Here is a 19,912-nt window from a genome sequence, read left to right as displayed (position 1 = left end):
ATGGAAACAGGGTTTGTACATTCTCTAATAATTAATTAAAAAAAACATAATATTCTACCTGCTAATCATTCTGTAATTGAGGACTCGGCCAGAGCACGTTATGAAATAAGTTACACAATATTTCAGCCAGCCAGAAATGTACCATATTCCTCAACTGATGTACTAGCATTTATTTAGGTGCGAATATCACAGATTAACATTACAAAACATCTTTGACAAATAGGGATGGGTACGTTTCACATTTGAATCAATTCTCGGTATCTGGGAATCAATACCGGAACTCTAAAATACAAATTTTCGGTACTTGAGTGTGTGTTCACCTGGTAAATTAGTTTTTTTTTTTTTATAATGAAATCTTAAAATATTTATATTTAACATATTTTTTCCTCTTTATCGATCGATTTTCAAATATATCAAAACAATATCCAATTACTTGTATAGTAACATGTTTGCATTTGTTTTGCTAATTTCTTCAACATAAGATCTTAACTACACTAAACTAAACTTAACTACACTAAATTACAACAATGCAGTGTTATTTTCTTAGTGTTGCACAAAATAAAACCATGTACTCCTTTCTTTTTCTATTTGGAAAATATGTGCTGTGGTCCTTGGAGGCAACTAAGTTAAAAACAAAAGAGCAAAAGAGGATAGGGGTTAAAAAAGACAATTTATTATTTTTCAATACTATTAAACTAAAAGTGAAAGTGAAGCAAAAACATTACATTAACATTAGAAAGTACAGTACAAGGAACCGAGCTGATTATGATAACTATTGCAAGTTAAAATGGAAAGCTAACGTATTCTTATCCAGTAGGCTTTTTACCTGAAGCAGACAAAGAGAATGATGATGTCGCTGTTATCGTCAGCAAATGTTAACACCATCTCTTCCCCGTGTCGTTGGCTGCAGCCGAGTCGCTTACGACGCCAAATGTAAGAGTTGAAGTTGGCTGCACTCTTCAGCTATGAGGAAAAATCTCGTGTTTAACCAGGTGCTTCCTCAGATTGGAAGTATTCCCGCCACTTGCCCTGATTTTGGCAAGTGTAATTTTCATCAGCAAAGCATTTGGAAAAGATGAGCCACACTTAAGAGGGTTTTCTATTTGGCATGGTTGGGTGTTTGGCATGAGCATTGATGGGTTGCAAGATTACCAACAGCATGTCCACTTTGAAATCGCCTGTTTTTCTCTCAAGTGCTAGCAAGTACTCGCCACTCACAAGTGCTAATTCAACCCAGGCCTTGAAACATGGCACTGCTGGATCTTATATGAATCGGTGCATGGTAGTACTGATCGGTTTCGGATGTATAGGGTAGCACTTTTATTTTGAAGCCAGAAAAAGCGTCTCGACAAGTTTTGATGTTGAACTGTTTGCAATTAACAAAAAGTCTTCTTCCGATTTACGGCCGACCGTATTTCATTTCTGTTGAGCTTTTATGTCATCCCTATTACTAAATCAGTCAAAGTAATATCAAAATGTTATGTTATCAATACGCCTTACATGTAATCTGAACACGGAAGTGAAGCACCACCCACCTCTGAACGAGCGTAGCAGGCGTTGACTGCTGGAATGTCATCTCTTCTCTTGTCGGGAGCACAACTCCCCCGTCCGAAGGCAAAACCCAGTAACTCAATTTTGGTCAAAACTGAGCTGATAATAATTTTGGAGTTCCTAGGTGATATGCTTTACATTAGTGTATGCGATATTGTAATTTGTTCCGTAAGTAAGCTGTTACGCGCATGGCAGGACCTAGCAACTACCACATAACCGCGTGGATACAACACAAAAACCTAGTATCTCAAGGGACCAATCGGAGCTTCTTTGTCAGTCGCCTTATTGTCTTTAATGAGACATTTGCATGAATGGGGGCCGACGGTCAACTTGATTATGTGATATTATGGCACGAGGGGATATTTGGAAGATTGGCCCAGGACTTTGCAAGCACCTTCATTAAATGTATTGTTCTTGATTCTTCCCCTTGCATACTCTTTTGGGCAGATAACTGTGGAGGTCAAAATAAAAACTGGACGCTGTACACGGCTCTTGCCCAATGTGCTAACGCAGAATGGGGCCCACCCGAGATTGTGATAAAATATCTGGAGAAAGGGCACACGTTCATGAGAGCAGATTCAATCCATGGCTCAATCGGCAAGAAAATGAAAGCTCAAGAAAACATCTATACGTTTGATGACTTTGTAGATCTTTGTAAGACAGCATCAAGATAGATTGGTTTTCTTTCGTTTTCTCAAAATCAGTGATAGGTGAGTTACTAGGTTTTGCCTTTGGACAGGAGAACTTGTCATGGTTTTAAACCTGATATTTCCATAAGATAGAGGACTTTCCTTTGTCCATTTAAGTTAAGTTAAAATACCAATGATTGTCACACACACACTAGGTGTGGTAAAATGTGTCGTCTGCATTTGACCCATCTCCTTGATCACCCCCTGGGAAGTCAGGGGAGCAGTGGGCAGCAGCGGTACCGCGCCCGGGAATCATTTATGGTGATTCAACCCCCAATTCCTACCCTTGATGCTGAGTGCCAAGCAGGGAGGTAATGGGTCCCATTTTTATAGTCTTTGGTATGACTCGGCCGGGGTTTGAACTCACAACCTACCGATCTTAGGGCGGACACTCTAACCACTAGGCCAGTGGTTCTCAAATGAGGATATGCGTACCTCTGGGGGTACTTGAAGGTATGCCAAGGGGTACGTGAGATTTTTTTTTTTATATTTTAAAAATAGCAGCAATTCAAAAATCCTTTATAAATATATTTATTGAATGATACTTCAACAAAATATGAATGTAAGTTCATAAAATGTGAAAAAAAAAATACAACAATGCAATATTCAGTGTTGACAGCTAGATTTTTTGTGGACATGTTCCATAAATATTGATGTTAAACATTCCTTTTTTTGTGAAGAAATGTTTAGAATTAAGTTCATGAATCCAGATGGATCACGAGTGTCTCAGAAGGCTGCACAAGCCACAACATCCTCGGTTCGGATCCCCACATCAGGGCAAGGAAATGCCACTCCTTCTTTGTCTCATTTTGTCCACCAAATGTTTTATGTTGTACGTGAATACACTAAGGTGAGCTTTGTTGATGTTATTGACTTGTTGGAGTGCTAATCAGGCATATTTGGTCAGTGCATGACTGATGATTGGCGACACTAAACGGTCCCCGAGTGTGAATGTTGTCTGTCTATCTGTGTTGGTCCTGTGATGAGGTAACGACTTGTCCAGGGTGTACCCCGCCTTCCGCTCGATTGTAGCTCGGATAGGCACCAGCACCCCCCGCAACCCCATAGGGAATAAGCAGTAGAAAATGGATGGATGGATGGAATCCAGATGGCTCTTTATTACAATCCCCAAAGAGGGCACTTTAAGTTGATGATTACTTCTATGTGTAGAAATCTGTATTTATAATTAAATCACTTGTTTATTTTTCAACATGTTTTTAGTTATTTTTATCTTTTTATCTTTTTTTCCAAATAGTTCAAGAAAGACCACTACAAATGAGCAATATTTATACAATTTAATAAATCAAAAACTGATGACATAGTGCTGTATTTTACTTCTTTATCTCTTGTTTTTAACCAAACATGCTTTGCTCTGATTAGGGGGTACTTGAATTAAAAAAATGTTCACAGGGGGTACATCACTGAAAAAAGGTTGAGAACCACTGCACTAGGCCACTGAGTAGGTTTTCTGCATTTCTTCATTTCTGCTCGCTTGTGGCTGATCAGTACCAATTAAACTGCAGCCAAGTTCCCCTCTGCTTCAGCATGAGCTGGAGAGACAAAATAAATTGTACTTTAATTGCTACCTCAACTTAAGAGTACTCCAACTTAAGAGTGTCTTGAGATAGAGCTGTGCCTCAGATAATTGTTATGCTTTAAGTTGCAAGCATAAATTTGAGTTAGAAGGTTCCCTGCCATTAGTTGTCATAGCAAATGTCACAGTGAACCACATAAAACCCGCCCAAAATATCTGGTATTATTCACTAGCATTAGCTTATAGCTAGAGATCGACATAACTTTTTTCTAACTTTTGGAAGGAAGAACATGTGTGTGAAGGAAGAAGAAAAAATGGAATATATTCAAAACATGACAATTTGAGCGTATCACTGCAAGTATGCACCATACTGAAGCAGAATGAGTCTATGGCCTGCTAAGAAATGCTAAAATAATGTTTAAACCATGAAAACGGACGGCGTGGCGCAGTGGGTGAGTGGCCGTGCGCAAGCCAAAGGTCCCTGGTTCAATCCCTACCAAGTACCAACCTCGTCACGTCCGTTGTGTCCTGAGCAAGACACTTCTCCCTTGCTCCTGATGGGTCCTGGTTGGCGCCTTGCATGGCAGCTCCCTCCATCAGTGTGTGAATGTGTGTGTGAATGGGTAAATGTGGAAGTAGTGTCAAAGCGCTCTGAGTACCTTGAAGGTAGAAAAGCGCTATACAAGTACAACCCATTTATCATTATAAAACCATAAAATATAATAATAATGTAGAAGTCCACTCTCCAAGGTAAATGCTGTACATTATTTCAGTGGTTCTCAATCTTTTTTCAGTGATGTACCCCCTGTGAACATTTTATTAATTCAAGTACCCCCTAATCAGAGCAAAGTATTTTTGGTTGAAAAAAAGAGATAAAGAAGTAAAATACAGCACTATGTCCTCAGTTTCTGATTTATTAAATTGTATAACAGTGCAAAATATTGCTCATTGGTAGTGGTCTTTCTTGAACTATTTGGAAAAAAAGATATAAAAATAACTAAAAACTTGTTGAAAAATAGAAAAGTGATTCATTTATAAAGATTTCTACACATAGAAGTAATCATCAACTTAAAGTGCCCTCTTTGGGGATTGTAATAGAGATCCATCTGGATTTATGAACTTAATTCTAAACATTTCTTCACAATAAAATAAATCTTTAACATCAATATTTATGGAACATGTCCACAAATAAATCTAGCTGTCAACACTGAATATTGCATTGTTGCATTTCTTTTCACAGTTTATGAACTTAAATTCATATTTTGTTGAAGTATTATTCAATAAATATATTTATAAAGGATTTTTGAATTGTTGCTATTTTTAGAATATTTAAAAAAAAATCTCAAGTACCCCTTGGCATACCTTCAAGTACCCCCAGGGGTACGCGTACCCCCATTTGAGAACCACTGCATTATTTAATGACTTTTAAAAACGATTACAGTTGTTATCAGTACATTATTTTGTGTTGCTTTTTTATTGAATATTTAGGTTCTTTTTTTTATTAGCGGGGAGGTGACGGGTCCCATTTTTTTAGTCTTTGGTATGACTCGGCCGGGGTTTGAACTCACAACCTACCGACCTCAGGACGGACACTCTAACCACAAGGCCACTGAGCTGGAGATTTTGAGTTGAGAGCTGCGTCACAGAGCCAATTGAAACCCATAAGTTGAGGTATTACTGTATATCGAATACTTTTCTGTACAGTCGACAGTGTCAATCACAGAAATTATTACAAATCTATCATTAATAGAAATTGGTTATCCAGGTGATACTTAATAAAGTGACCATGGTGTCCGTTGTTATCCAGGCTTTTTTTATAAAGCAGAAGAGAAGTCATAATGCATGTGTGCTTAGATAACTTGCATACATATAAAAGGACATCTTGTCCTCTTCTCCTTCACATGCAAATATCAGGTAATGCAGCTATTCAGCATGCATGTATGACTCGATTACGCAAGCAGAGTCTCAGTGTTGCTTTTATGCGGTCTTATTTTTTTCTTTATCATTTTTCAGCAGAATGGATCAGGCTAACGGAAGCAGAAGTGATAGATATGGACCTCAGCCTCCACCTTACAACCCTTATGATGATGGGCAGATTGCATACACCGGAAAGACCTATGAGGTACAGCACTAACATGGAAGTTATCAATCAATATTAAGTTATAATTGATTAAAAAAATAATAGCTTTTGCTGTTCATGTTTTTACACATTCATCCATGAACCCATTTCTTCTTTTGTGGTGAAGAGTGGAGAAAATAAAATGTGTGCAGTTTAGTCCCCACAAGGTAACTTTTAAGTGGTAGTGAGGAAAACTTGATTGGAGTGTGTTGCTCTTGATCTTGGCCGTCCTTGTCTTGGATATCATTTAAACATCTATTGCGTTTATATATATATATATATATATATATATATATATATATATATATATATATATATATATATATATATAAGGGGTGTGGGAAAAAATCGATTCGAATACAAATCGAATACGTTGTGCGATTCAGAATCGATTCTGACTTTTTTTTTTTTAATCGATTTTTTTTTTATCAAACCACTACACAGCAATACCATAACAATGCAATCCAATTCCAAAACCAAACCTGACCCAGCAACACTCAGAACTGAAATAAACAGAGCAATTGAGAGGCGACACAAACACGACACAGAACAAACCAAAGGTAGTGAAACAAAAATTAATATTATCAACAACAGTATCAATATTATAATTTCAGCATAGCAGTGATTAAAAATCCCTCATTGACATTATCATTAGACGTTTATAAAAATTAAAAAAAAGAACAATAGTGTCACAGTGTCTTACACTTGCATCGCATCTCATAAGCTTGACAACACACTATGTTCAATGTTTTCACAAAAATAAAATGTCATATATTCGGTTCGTTTAATAGTTAAAACAAATTTACATTATCGCAATCAGTTGACAAAACATCGTCCTTTACAATTATAAAAACTTTTTTATTTTGTTTTACATCTACTACTCTACTTGCATGTCAGCAGACAGTGGTAGATCCTGCTGAAATCCTATGTATTGAATGAATACAGAATCGTTTTGAATCGTAAAAATATAGTTTTTGAATCGAGAATTGTAAAAAAATCGATATATTACCAAATCGTGGGACACCCAAAGATTCGCAGCCCTAATATATATATATATATATATATATATACACAAAAGACAGTAGCCTCTCACAAAATGTAAGATTCGATTTAACAGGTTAAACTCTGAAGTAGATTGCTTCAGAATGAGCCAAAACTATCATGTAGTAGTCTTACCTCTGTCCTCAAATACCACTTAATATTACAATAAAGGATGTTCTTGTTTTAAGAAATTAAATGAATGCTGAAGGTTTGAATGGTGGAGTGGTGCAAGTTATAGAACACTTAAAGTTAGCATAAGTGTGATTTTTTTTTTTTTACCTCAAATTTCTCTGTTATGTGTTGGATATGATTTTAAACATATTTCCACTTATCGACACGTATGCCAGTTCATTCACAGATAAACAAAGAATTAATGAAAAGTAATGGTGCTACATTTGTAGCCAAAGCTGCCCTGGGGTAGACTGTACCCCAGGTGAAAGTATACTTCATTCATTAACGGTGTTACAAAAAAGATCAATTAGAATATTGCATAATGTTGGATAAAGAAAACATACAAAGCTTTTATTTATTGAATTGAAAATACTGAAATTCCACAACATAGTGAATTTGCAAACAGCTAAAATTATACACAAAGCACACTGCAATCTGCTACCCAATAATGTACAAGTCTTCTCAACAAAAGAGGAGAAATATAATCCGAGAGAAAAATTTAATTTTAAACATTTGTCTGCACGTACAACACTTAAGACCTTCAGTATATCTGTATGTGGAATTAAATTATAGAATGGATTAGGCAAATAAATCAAACAACTTACTAATATGATCCACTTCACGAAACTCTTCCAACTGAAAGTGTTTACAAAGTACAAAGAAGAAGAACCATGATAAACATTCTGAATTTAAACACTCCTGGCCTGTCTGTGTGCAAACTAACAGGATTAAAACAATGCATAGTCATTCACACCCAGTGAAAACTGTCTGTCTACTCACATAATACAGGATAAAACATGTCCGTACATTTACTTACAGTACATGCTTAATAAGGACTGTCTTTAGGGAATGGATTCCTATGGCACCATTCCTGGTGGAGGGGTTAATGCTTTTGCAATGCAGTCTGCTGAAAACAATGGAAAGCCCCACTCTACATAGCAACTGACACTTGAAATTGCCACAAAACCCATTTTTAAATATTCCACACCCTACTGCCGTCTGGCGGATAAAGTTGACAATGCACACCACACCTAATTTGTCACGTTTCATCTGTCAGGTAAACCGCAACGAATCCCTTTCCTAGTGTACATTCACATACGCACAAAATAAAACTTATATTTATATTTAGTCATCTTTATTATGTCCTGCTTGTGCCGTACATTTCCCCAATGTGGAATGAATAAAAGGTATATCGGTCCATCCATTCACATACAAACAATAAAAACTGAAAAACGCCATGTTGTCCATTTGCATACACACGTTATTAGAACAAAGCACATTCATTCACATCATCGGCGGTCACTCGAACGAGTATGACAATCCTCCTGGTAGGGGTGTGTCCCTTTATGGAGGATGACTGTGCGTGACTTTGTTTAACGTGGGGAGAATGATGCACAGACAGTCATCACACGATCCCTGACAGAACCGGGCCAGGGTCCAGTGGCATGGAGTCCAAGACAACTGGGCACCCTATTTTGCTGCAGCCTTCTCCGGCCATCACAGCCGTTGCAGTAGTTCCTAAATCTTCAGGCTTACGTCTGCTCCCCCATTGGAGGTCTTCACCGTATCCCTGGCTAGGGAGCAGTCAGGTACTAGGCCTTTGCCAAGGGCCACCTGGGGTAACAGTAGTAAAGCGGTTAACCTCAGTGCCCCAAGACCCCATTGAGGAGCCTCCACTGCCGGATGCATTTTAACATCATGCTCAGGACAACCAACAGATTCGTGAATTACTATGAATCGATTTAAGTTGAAAAACTTATTCGGGTGTTACCCTTTAGTGGTCAATTGTACGGAATATGTACTGAACTGTGCAATATACTAATAAAAGTTTCAATCAATCCATCAATGTGCAGACAATGAAAACTGTCCTTTCACATATACACATTGTACAATTTGTATCTACATTCACATACACGTATTTTGAAAACAACCATGTGCAGACAATGAAAACTATCTGTCCTTTCACATAAACACACTGTAAAAACTGTCTGTACATTCATACATGTATTATGAAAACCAGTAGATTCATGTGCGGACAATTAAAAACTATCTGTCCTTTCACATAAACACATTGTACAATCTGTATGTACATTCACATACATATGTCATGGAAACAACCTGTAGATTCATGTAGATTCAAAATGATTCCCGAGCATGGCCAACGCTGCTGCTCACTGCTCCCCTCACCTCACAGGGGGTGAACATGGGAATGGGTCGAATGCAGAGGACAAATTTCACCACAGCCAGTGTGTGTGTGACGACCATAGAGACTTTAACTACGTATGTCTGTCAGATCACAGTCTACATGCAATGAAACCATCTTTTGGTCCAATCACACCCAAGCTCTTCAACCTTGGTGCAATCACAGCACATATTCCTCAGGCATTTGACCTCAGCAACCACAAGCATTAAGTTTTTTTTTTTTTTTTTAAGATCACCAGGGTTCTTGTTGTGACTTAGGAAAATAAAATACGCCCTTTGACAAATTGTGATTGCTAGAGCAATGTCAGACTTGGACTTGGGTTGTTTTCCCGAGGTGCAAAGCGAATGGAGTGGAAACGGCCTGAAAGTAAAGACATCTTTATTTTTACACTAAAACTAAAGACAGAAACCAACAAAAAGTGCGCATAAAGGCGGTACAAAAAACTGGGCAATGAAACAAAAGACTAGCGCAAAGGCAATTAACTATAAACATGAAACAAAAACTTGCACTGTGGCATAAATAACAAGAAAACTTACTGTGACAAGGGTATGAGAAAAGCAGCATGGCTATCATGGGTGCAGGAGGTGATGTTGCCAGGCTGACTACCTGGTAACTGTGGCTTAAATAATGAACATGATAAGTGCAAACAAGTGTGAGACAAGACAGGCGAACTGATTGGTCGTCATGGTGACAAAACAGGGAGTGAAAAAATAAAAAGGAACTTAAAGAGTCCAAAGGTCAAACAGGACGTGGTATTTCTACGCAGTCTCCCATCCAAGTACTAACCAGGCCAGACACTGCTTAGCTTTGAGAACAAACGAGATTGGGGATGCTCAGGGTAGTATGTTCATACAAACTCATGATCGGACATGACAGATTATAACTAATGAGTTGGCATGGTAACAAGACAAACAAGGAAATGCAAAAAAGAACTAAATGTCCAAAAAACTAAACCGATCACGACCAAAACAAAACATGATCCATAGGTGTGACAGGAAATGACTATTAGCCTAACAGTGTGATAAATAACCTAATTTTCCCCAAACGTTGACGACTTTATCTGACCTTTAATGTTTGTGCGAGCAAGGTGGGCAAGGGTGGCATCACCGTGGTGACCCCTCCTGGCTCCTATGACAACATGGTCCACCTAGAAGGACAAGCAGCAGCAGTTGGTCCAGCTCCACCCAACTATTCTCCCGGCATGGAGGACAGTGTTTTTGCAGACGTTGACATCCGAAGAGGTGAGTCCTCCTAACTCGTAGGAGACGACAGTAATGGAGGGTTATAGATAGAAAGAAACACAGTTTGTTTGTACCTTTCAGAGCTGAATAAGGATAACCGATATTTACTGCCTCGTTTGCTTGGCGCCGTTTCGTTCAAATTGATGTAAAACTGCAAATTGTTTTCCCAGATCTCCGCTGCAATCACCTCTCGCACAATACCAATCTTTTGAAATGAGAGTAAAATAGCGGGGCTTGGATGCAGGGCATTAATGAAATGCTGTGCATCGTAAACATGCCTACCTTCATATTGCTTCTCACAGCTTGTCGGCCTGGCTCATTTTACCTCCCTCTCTCCTTGTCCTTACGCTTCCACTGTGGATTTCCCTGTCAACAGGTTTCATAAGGAAAGTATACCTGACCTTGATGATTCAGCTGCTGGTGACTGTCGGGATCATCTGCGCATTTCTTTACTGGTGAGGCTTCGTTACACCAGAGAACACCTTTCAAGGCGAGATGAACTGCTGTCAGCCAGCTATCTGCCAATTAAACTGGAGTGTAATCTGTCACAGCAGCAACGTCAAACTACCGGCAAAAGTGGTCTATACACAAACTTTGAGTAAATAAAACCCAATAAAAGCAGAAATGCTATAGTAGAGTGCACACTTCTGCCAATGTCAAACAGTCAGTTACGCCAGATATGTACAGTCTTGGTCAAAAGTTGACATACACTTGAAAGAACATAATGCCAATAATTTCTACAACTCTTATTTTTTAGTGATAGAGTGATTGATGCACATACTTGTTGGTCACAAAAAACATTCATGAAGTTTGGTTCTTTTATGAATTTATCATGGGCCGACTGAAAATGCGACCAAATCTGCTGGGTCAAAAGTATACATACAGCAATGTTAATATTTGGTTACATGTCCCTTGGCAAGTTTAACTGCAATAAGGCACTTTTGGTAGCCATCCAATAGTTTCTGGCAAGCTTCTTGTTGAATTTTTGACCACTCTTATTGACAAAATTGTTGCAGTTCATTTAAATTTGTTGTTTTTCTGACATGGACTTGTTTCTTAAGCATTGTAAACACGTTTAGGTCTGGAAGGCCATTCTAAAACCTTATTTCTAACCTAATTCAGCCATATTTTTACTTTTTTGACGTGTGTTTGGGGTCATTGTCCTGTTGGAACACCCAACTGCGCCCAAGACCCAACCTCTGGGCTGAGGATTTTAGGTTGTCCTGAAGAATTTGGAGGTAATCCTCCTTTTTCATTGTCCCATTTACTCTCTGTAAAGCACCAGTTCCATTGGCAGCAAAACAGGCCCAGAGCATAACACTACCACCACCATGCTTGACGGGAGACATGGCGTTCAAGGGATTAAAAGCCTCTCTAATTGTCATGTTATTAGTTGCAAGCCAAACATTTTAGTCAGAAGTGTTTCAAACCATTATTTGGTATTGCAAATTTAACAATAAAACCTATGAGATTTAACCAAAACATCAGGCCTTACTCTGTAGCATTAGTTTATTGCTATAGATCATCATAACTTTTTTTTCCAACCTATGAGAGGAAGAAATTTCATGTGAAGTAAGAAGAAAAAGTTGATATTCTTTGAAAAGAATAAAAATAAATCAAACTTGGCAGAGCAATTTAAGCGACTCACTGCTAATTTGCACCATACTGGAGCAGAATGAGTCTAATGGCAGCTTAATTTGTTAAAATAATATTTAAACGGCATGTATTCATGAAAATATGGAAAAGCTGCTGATGGTGTGTTTGACAGCAGGAAGGAGATGCCATAGAAGTCCACTCTCCAAGGTACATGCTGTGTTATTTCATGTTTAAAAAAAACAACCAACTATTTACTTTTTAATGTAGTGTTTTCCTACAGTATTTGTTATCTAAAAGTTTGTTTTTATTCTTAAAAGCATGTTACATGATGGTGTGGTGTGGTGGGTAGTGCGACTGTGCCAGCAACTTGAGGGAAAACCATAGAAAAGCAAAACGTATCCCACATGTACAGTACATAATATTACATTTCGATGTTGGTGTTGTTGGTATGGACCCCAGAATGCAGACACGGCAGGTGAAGTGCAGGTACAATGTGTTTAATAAGAAAAATAGAGTAGCAGGGAACTGCACAAAAAGGAGAAACCTTGACAGGAAATATGGGGAAAGCTAAGCAACATTGAGGTACGGAGCAAAATTTTGGAGCCCCATCCCTATACAAACTAAAAAAAGCATTCTGATTGCCACCCAGAAACAGGTGTGTTCTGATTGCCAATCAGGGACAGGGTTGCAATCTTCCGGGTTTCAAGTGATGGTCTTAAAAGTGTTGTAATCCGCTGCCCAGATCATGTCTTGATTTGGATTTTTGAGCCTGTTTGTGTTTTCTGTTAATTTGGACTCCCTTTGTTGTTGTTTGTGCACCTGTGGGCTGGTTTTTTCACCATAGTAACTTATTAGTTTCACCTCCTACTTGTTCCAGATGCACACCTGTTTTGTAATTACCGTCTTGATTTAAGCCTTCCTCCTCGGTTCATTCTGTCTGGTTGCGTAACAAGTAACAACTTTGGTTCCCGATTCTGTATTCCTGTTCGCTACCAGCTAGCTTCCACACTAGCTCCCACGCTAGGTCCTCTGTTTATGCTAGCTCTCATGCTAAGCGCCTTTTGTTTTGCCTTTTGTGCCTAGAGCAAGTTTTTCTCTGTTAGGGTCTAATATAATTTTAAATAAATCTTTTGTTCTTACCTTCACGCTGTGTCTGAGCCTGACTGCGTCCCTGAGAGAACGACTCCGCATCACAATGCGACCCAATCGTTACAAAAAGTCCCATTAAGCTACTGTTTATTTACCTGCATTACTGCAAATTTGGGTGTATTTTGAAAGGTTTGGAATTTAAAAATGTAAGCGATCATGAACAAATATATAAAATGGGATGGAGTGGATGTATACACTATTAAGAAAAATATTTTTGAAAGATTTAAACCATTCATCATCACTATACCTTACTGCTCACTTCGACCTCCCTTTCTTCGACACATTTATAGATTTAGAGAAGAAAAGATTGGAGGCAAGTCATCTGAGGGGTCCACAAATTTAACATTAATCAGTGAAAGACAAACTTGGACTTCTTTTGTGCATCGGCAAGTAACGTATTTGATTGACATAACGAGTGCCGTGCTGCTGAGATCGTGACACTAATGAGAAAAAGGATAAACTTGTCGAAACTTTGAAGATGATGGTTCTGGGTTTGAATCTGAGCGTGGTCCTCTCTACACCCCCTTTACCAGTATGTTTTTGGGGGTTTTCGAGCATTTGTTTGACATTTCTTTTTCCGGGTACTATGGTTTCCTCTCACAGTCGGAAAACATGCGTTATATTATAATCAGAAACGCTAAATTGTCGAAAGGTGTGAGTGTGAATGGCTGTTTGGTGTCTCGCTCACCTGTGATCCGAATGAGCACAAGCAGTTTATTGACCGCTATCTTATTAAGTCTTCTTTCAATGTCTCTGACTTTTTAGCTTAACATGTGTAAGTAAAATGGAACAAAAAAACAGGCAACTGTTCAGAACATGGCCAAGTTACTTTTTTTAATTAATAAACTATATTTCAAATTCCAAAAATTGTAAGTCATGTCTGAAAAATAATAGTGGATGAAATTTGAAAAAGTACATATTTCTGCTTGATTCATGCACACCCCTCTACAGCGTTTAAAGACTATTGGTAAGAATGCTTTCGAAAATAAATATGTGTGACAAGATGGTAAAGAACAAAATACAATTTCGACTCTGCAATATGTTTGCTCGCGGTGGTTATAGAGCTTTATGTCTTGCATTATGGATACAGTGGAACGCTGCAATAGTAATTTCTTTTCATAAATTGCATTCGGCTCCCATGTGCATGATGCTCCGTCCTCCGTTAATATTTAATGCAATGATTCTATTGCTGCCGTCAAAGAAATAGCAACTCTATTAAATGCCGCTCTCCTCTCCGTTTTTCTCTTCAAACAACAGGGATGTTCTGAAGGAATGGACCAGGACCAACAGCTGGTTCACCTACGCCATGATGTAAGCTATCAAAACCGTTCATTTTGATTATCTGGATGCTGTTTAAAAATGTTTGATGCTTCCAACAACTCCTATTGCAAAAAGCGTGCATGTAAATGAGGACCGTCACCCCACTGAGAGTCTCAGTATTTGAGATGTCTGGCTCGACTGTGCTTAAATAAACACCTTCAGTGAACTCTCCTATACTGAACTCAAGTGTTTGTTGTTTATTTGCTACTTGCAACCGACTCTGTATTCTGTGGGGAATAGGCCAACAGTGATGGTCCTCCTCCTGCTGTTGTCGTGCTGTGACAACATCCGCCGCCGCGTCCCCCTCAATTTCATCACCCTGGGAGTGTTTGTGAGTGACAAGCAGAGTACCAACAACATCAAATGAATGCCTCACCTCACCTGCTCTCTTTTACTTCCTTTGTTGTTTCTTCTGTGCTGTTGACTTGTTCTTTGTGCCCCGCTACCTCCATGCAGACTATAGCAGAGGGTCTAATGCTGGGGTCCTTAGCAGTGTAAGTATCAACCTGATGCAGAATCACAATATTCACCATATTTTGGATTCAACCCACCATATTCATCCATGTACCTGACATACTGTGTGTGACCTACCTAAGGCTTACCTGTTTGAAGAAATTTGACTGTAATGTTTGAAACGTAATTTGCTTGCCAACCTAACTTAGTTAAAAGCCTACTGAAACCCACTACTACCCACCACGCAGTCTGATAGTTTATATATCAATGATGAAATATTAACATTGCAACACATGCCAGTTTACTAAATTGCAATTTTAAATTTCTCGTGGAGTTTCTTGTTGAAAACGTCACGGAATGATGACGCGTGCGCGTGACGTCACGGACTGTCCGGACATATTAGCGCAGCTTCATTTATGGCTAAAAGTCGTCTCTTTTCATTTGCGCAATTAAACAGTATTCTGGACATCTGTGTTGCTGAATCTTTTGCAATTTGTTCAATTAATATTGGAGAAGTCAAAGTAGAAAGATGGAGTAGAGGGGGGGGGGGTTGTCCACTTCTGAGGTCCTCTCCAAGGTTTCTCATAGTCAGCATTGTCACTGGCGTCCCACTGGATGTGAATTCTCCCTGCCCACTGGGTGTGAGTTGGCCTTGCCCTTTTGTGGGTTCTTCCGAGGATGTCGTAGTCGTAATGGTTTTTACAGTCCTTTGAGACATTTGTGATTTAGGGCTATATAAATAAACATTGATCGATTGAGTTGGGAAGCTTTAGCCTTTAGCCACACAAACACACGGTGATTCCTTGTTTAAAATTCCCGGAGGCGAAGCTTTACTATGGATCAGAGCGGTCAAGCGAACATGGATCCTGACCGAATGTCAACCGGCAGGTTTCGGTGAGAAAATTTTGGTAAAAAGTCGCCTCTTACAGGAGATCAGCTGAGCTTGTGCTGTCCATGCAGCTCACATCGACTTCCCTCAGAGACTGGCCTCAAGACACCCGTATTTCTTATAAATATATGTATATATATGTATTTATAAATAATCCGTTCATGAATGAGTATATTTGCAGGCAGCATTCCCCCTCCCCTTTTGATCTGTCCTGGAAGAACTGAAATTTTTTTTTGCAATCATTTTGGAACTTGCAAGCGTACTTCTTCTCGTCCTTGCCATGTCTCTTCTTCGTTCTTCTGCTTCGTCTCTGTTATGTTTTTGGACATTACTACTTGCCGCAATTTTGAAGCAATGCACGATGGGAATCCAGATGTTGTGTGTCAGTGTATTAACGTGCCAGCTGGTAATAAACAGACGCTGAGAAATAGCTCCGTGCCTGCCTACTTTATGGGTTATAGATAAACCTATGGATAATGGAGACATATATAATAGTCTCCTTTTCAGGTGAGAGAGGACGCTAAAGGCAGTGCCTTTAAGGCACGCCGCCAATATTGTTGTCCGGGTGGAAATCGGGAGATATTCGGGAGAATGGTTGCCCCTAGGGATTTTCGGGAGGGGCACCGAAATTCGGGAGTCTCCCGGGAAAATCGGGAGGGTTGGCAAGTACGGTTTGAACTCACGACCTACTGATCTCAGGGTCGACACTGAGCAGAGCAAAACACCTGATTAACCTGATTTATTGCTAATTAAATTACCTATCAAACCTATAATTATCTTTATAAGGGGCTCTACCGACCCAACCTGACACATCTGAACTCTCTACAGTATTTAAAGAAAACATTGTTCAAACATATTCAGTATAAAAACACCCCAACCGAGCCTTTTGTTCATTCATCAACCCACCTGTAAACCAACCTAAACTGATTAATTGCCTACATACAGTACACAGCTGACATGTCTGATTCCCTTGAGGACTGACTACCCAAAAAAACACACCTAAACTACTCATCGCTTGCAATCACTATGAGAGACATGACAATGGATATGTATTTAATTTTATGCATTCTAAATATCCATCCATTTTCTACCATTTGTCCCTTTTATGGAATCGCGGGGGCGTCGTTGGGGCCTATCTCAGCTGCATTCGGGCAGAAGGCGGGGTACACCCTGGACAAGTTGCCACCTCATCGCAAGGCCAACACAGATAGACAGACAACATCCACACTCACATTCACACACTAAATACTAAATGAATGCGATCAAAAGTCCGCTTACAATTAAGCCTATAATGGAGCCGCTCAAGTCTGCCCATAAAGCCCTTAAAAAAGTATCCAAACATCTCCATTGAGGTTTTATATACAGTCGCGATCAAAAGTTTTATTTGCGTTTATTCAATATTTGGAATGCATTTTAAAAATCAATCCATCGTTATGTCTTTCATAAAGATTCTAATTGATAGGCATAATTAAAAAAAAAAAGGGCAGTTCCCCTTAAAATTCTCCAGCAGCTATGAAAGTATGTTGCTGAATAGACAATTTGTCTAAAAATGTTATTTCTGACCATTCAAATATGGTTAGACGTGAAAGTAGGATGTAGGATTTTCATCCGTCTATCGTCTGTATGTGCAGCACGATCCTGCAGCCTGCAGCCTGGTTTTTGTGAGGGGAGGGGATTGTGTGGGTTTGTGTTCGCGCAGAATAGCGAAACCTGATAGATGATGGACAGAAAAAAGGGAAGATGACATCATACGAGTGTTGTAGCGTGTCCCTTTTATACGTTTTGTGTCTATATTGAAAACATTTACTTGTTTAACTTCAGACATTTTGATTCGAGGGTGCAACACATTTATTTAAGGGGTCTCTGCTCCCTGTAGTCCCTACGTAGAGCCGACCCTGGCCAAACCGGACTATAAGCCACAGATATATAGGTTGTGAAATGAGACATTTGTAAAAGTTTATTTAACATACCTGGGGATAGGTTGACTGGCAACACTAAATTGGCCCTAGTGTGTGAATGTGAGTGTGAATGTTGTCTGTCTATCTGTGTTGGCCCTGTGATGAGGTGGCGACTTGTCCAGGGTGTACACCGCCTTCTGCTCGATTGTAGCTGAGATAGCGGGGGGCTCGACTGTAGCCCCCTGCAACCCCAAAAGAGAATAAGCGGTAGGAAATGGATGGATGGATTTAACATACCGTAATTGTTTCCAAACGGTGCTGGTCAAACGGCAAAAAAAAGGCTGCTCACACGAAACAGAAGTCGGTGACATTTTAGAAAATTCACTAAACTGAAACAATACAAAAATAATGGCATTGTAAGTTAATAATACTAACACTCACACTTGCAAACATGTAAGCATATTCGCTAATGCTCGCGACGTACAAATATGCATAAAAACACTCTTAAAGACATCACTATGGGATGGTTTAGTGCGTATGAATTGTTTTAGTTAAACTGCAAAACTCCTTTTGAGCAGAAACGCTATGGACGGTTATACTTCCGGTTCAAGGCGCGAAACAGGAAGTACATTTTCAACCCGCAGCACTTGCAGTGAACAAACTTGTCGAAAAGATGGTGCCATAGGACAAACAATAACACCTATTCAGATTCTGTTGGTTTAATATAAAACATTTTTGTTGAATACAAAACATTATTTACATTAGAAAAATACGGTACCTTATTTGACGGTTTGGCACTTTATGATCAAAAGGATTGGAATGTTCCATTTTGTTTGCAGTTTAACTAAAACAATTCATAGGCACTAAACCATCCCATGGTGATGTCTTTAAGAGTGTTTTCATGCATATTTGTACCTCGCCCTTTGAGACACTAGTGATTTAGGGCTATATAAGTAAACATTGATTGATTGATTGATTTTCCATAGTCCTATTTACAGTAGACCGTACAAGCTGTCACTCGTGAATCGAAAGAAGGACTTCCTGAAAAACACAGTTTGGGGCTTCACAGTTAAACAACACAGCACACATTGAGGTATGAAGTGACACAGTATCTACTTGTTTCATTATGTGTCGATGCTTCAGTACTGTTTGACCTATCACTAGGTCGAAGACACAGCTTTTCAATAAAAGCCTCAAATAGGACTGTTAGTTTATATTGTATTCTTTGTTGCCGTTGTAGCACTGTGAGATTTTATTACTAGTTATCAGTCTAAGGTTGCCCCCGTTCATCCATAACAATATGATCTAGGTAGCGTATCTAACACACTCATCTATCTAACTTATCAACCAAATCCACAAGTTACTGATTACAAGAAACCCATGGTTAAAAAAAAAAGATTGCTTGAAAACCTGCCTTCCCTGTCTGTCCATACATCCATCTACCAATCTAAAGCCAAAAACCCACTGAAACTACCAAGGCATCTACGTACATTCCTTCAAACCAACCTCCTCTACCCAGTGCATAAATCATGCAAACAATGTTTTTTGCTAAATACATTTTGGTATACGAATGACAGTTTAAACAGCAGTTTCAGGTGAAGCCATTCTGTGAATTCACTGGTATTATTATATTCATCGGAGTCGGAGTAAGTGAAAGTGATATAAAATGAAGATGAGTGATACATTACGTAACAAATGTCTAGTGGGGGGCATTTCTACAGCTGAGACACAAAGGAAATAATATGAGAGAAATCATGTATGACTGAAGACATGAAACTCTGGAGGTGCTCTCTAACGGCATACCGGTTTGATTTTGTACATGTGCAGGTTCTACTCAGCCGAAGCCGTTCTGTGGGCCGTAGGGGCGACTGCGCTGGTGTCCTTTTCCCTGAGTGTGTTTGCAATGCAGTCAAAGGTGAGGCCTGTCATACACTCCGGTTTCGGTTGGCAAGGTGAGTCGTCATAAAACCGCAATGACTTGGCTCCGGCTCAGAGGTAAATGTCCATATTGGAGTCAAAGGTGTAAAAATGAGCTTGCGGTTGCCAGCAAAGCTTTAA

The 19,912-nt window shown here is 39.1% G+C and overlaps 1 protein-coding gene across 2 annotated transcripts in view; it reads left to right on the top strand.

Moving 5' to 3' along the window:
- zgc:110410 (uncharacterized protein LOC553618 homolog) overlaps nucleotides 1–19,912 on the top strand; it is a 42,307-nt gene that overhangs the window by 2,440 nt on the left and 19,955 nt on the right. The window contains exons 2-8 of one of the 2 annotated variants that reach the window (XM_061914738.1): nucleotides 5,788–5,896; nucleotides 10,396–10,549; nucleotides 10,926–11,004; nucleotides 14,552–14,605; nucleotides 14,855–14,945; nucleotides 15,071–15,108; nucleotides 19,682–19,769. In XM_061914738.1, coding sequence (XP_061770722.1) covers nucleotides 5,792–5,896; nucleotides 10,396–10,549; nucleotides 10,926–11,004; nucleotides 14,552–14,605; nucleotides 14,855–14,945; nucleotides 15,071–15,108; nucleotides 19,682–19,769 — 609 coding nt within the window. In that variant the 5' untranslated portion in view covers nucleotides 5,788–5,791. The remainder of the gene's footprint in view (nucleotides 1–5,787; nucleotides 5,897–10,395; nucleotides 10,550–10,925; nucleotides 11,005–14,551; nucleotides 14,606–14,854; nucleotides 14,946–15,070; nucleotides 15,109–19,681; nucleotides 19,770–19,912) is intronic. The other variant, XM_061914739.1, reaches the window with a different exon arrangement.

This window comes from Nerophis ophidion, linkage group LG11 (genome assembly GCF_033978795.1).
Source record: "Nerophis ophidion isolate RoL-2023_Sa linkage group LG11, RoL_Noph_v1.0, whole genome shotgun sequence".
Classification (NCBI taxonomy): domain Eukaryota; kingdom Metazoa; phylum Chordata; class Actinopteri; order Syngnathiformes; family Syngnathidae; genus Nerophis; species Nerophis ophidion.
Note: the sequence above shows the minus strand (reverse complement) of the source record. Positions and strands in the feature narration are given on the sequence as shown.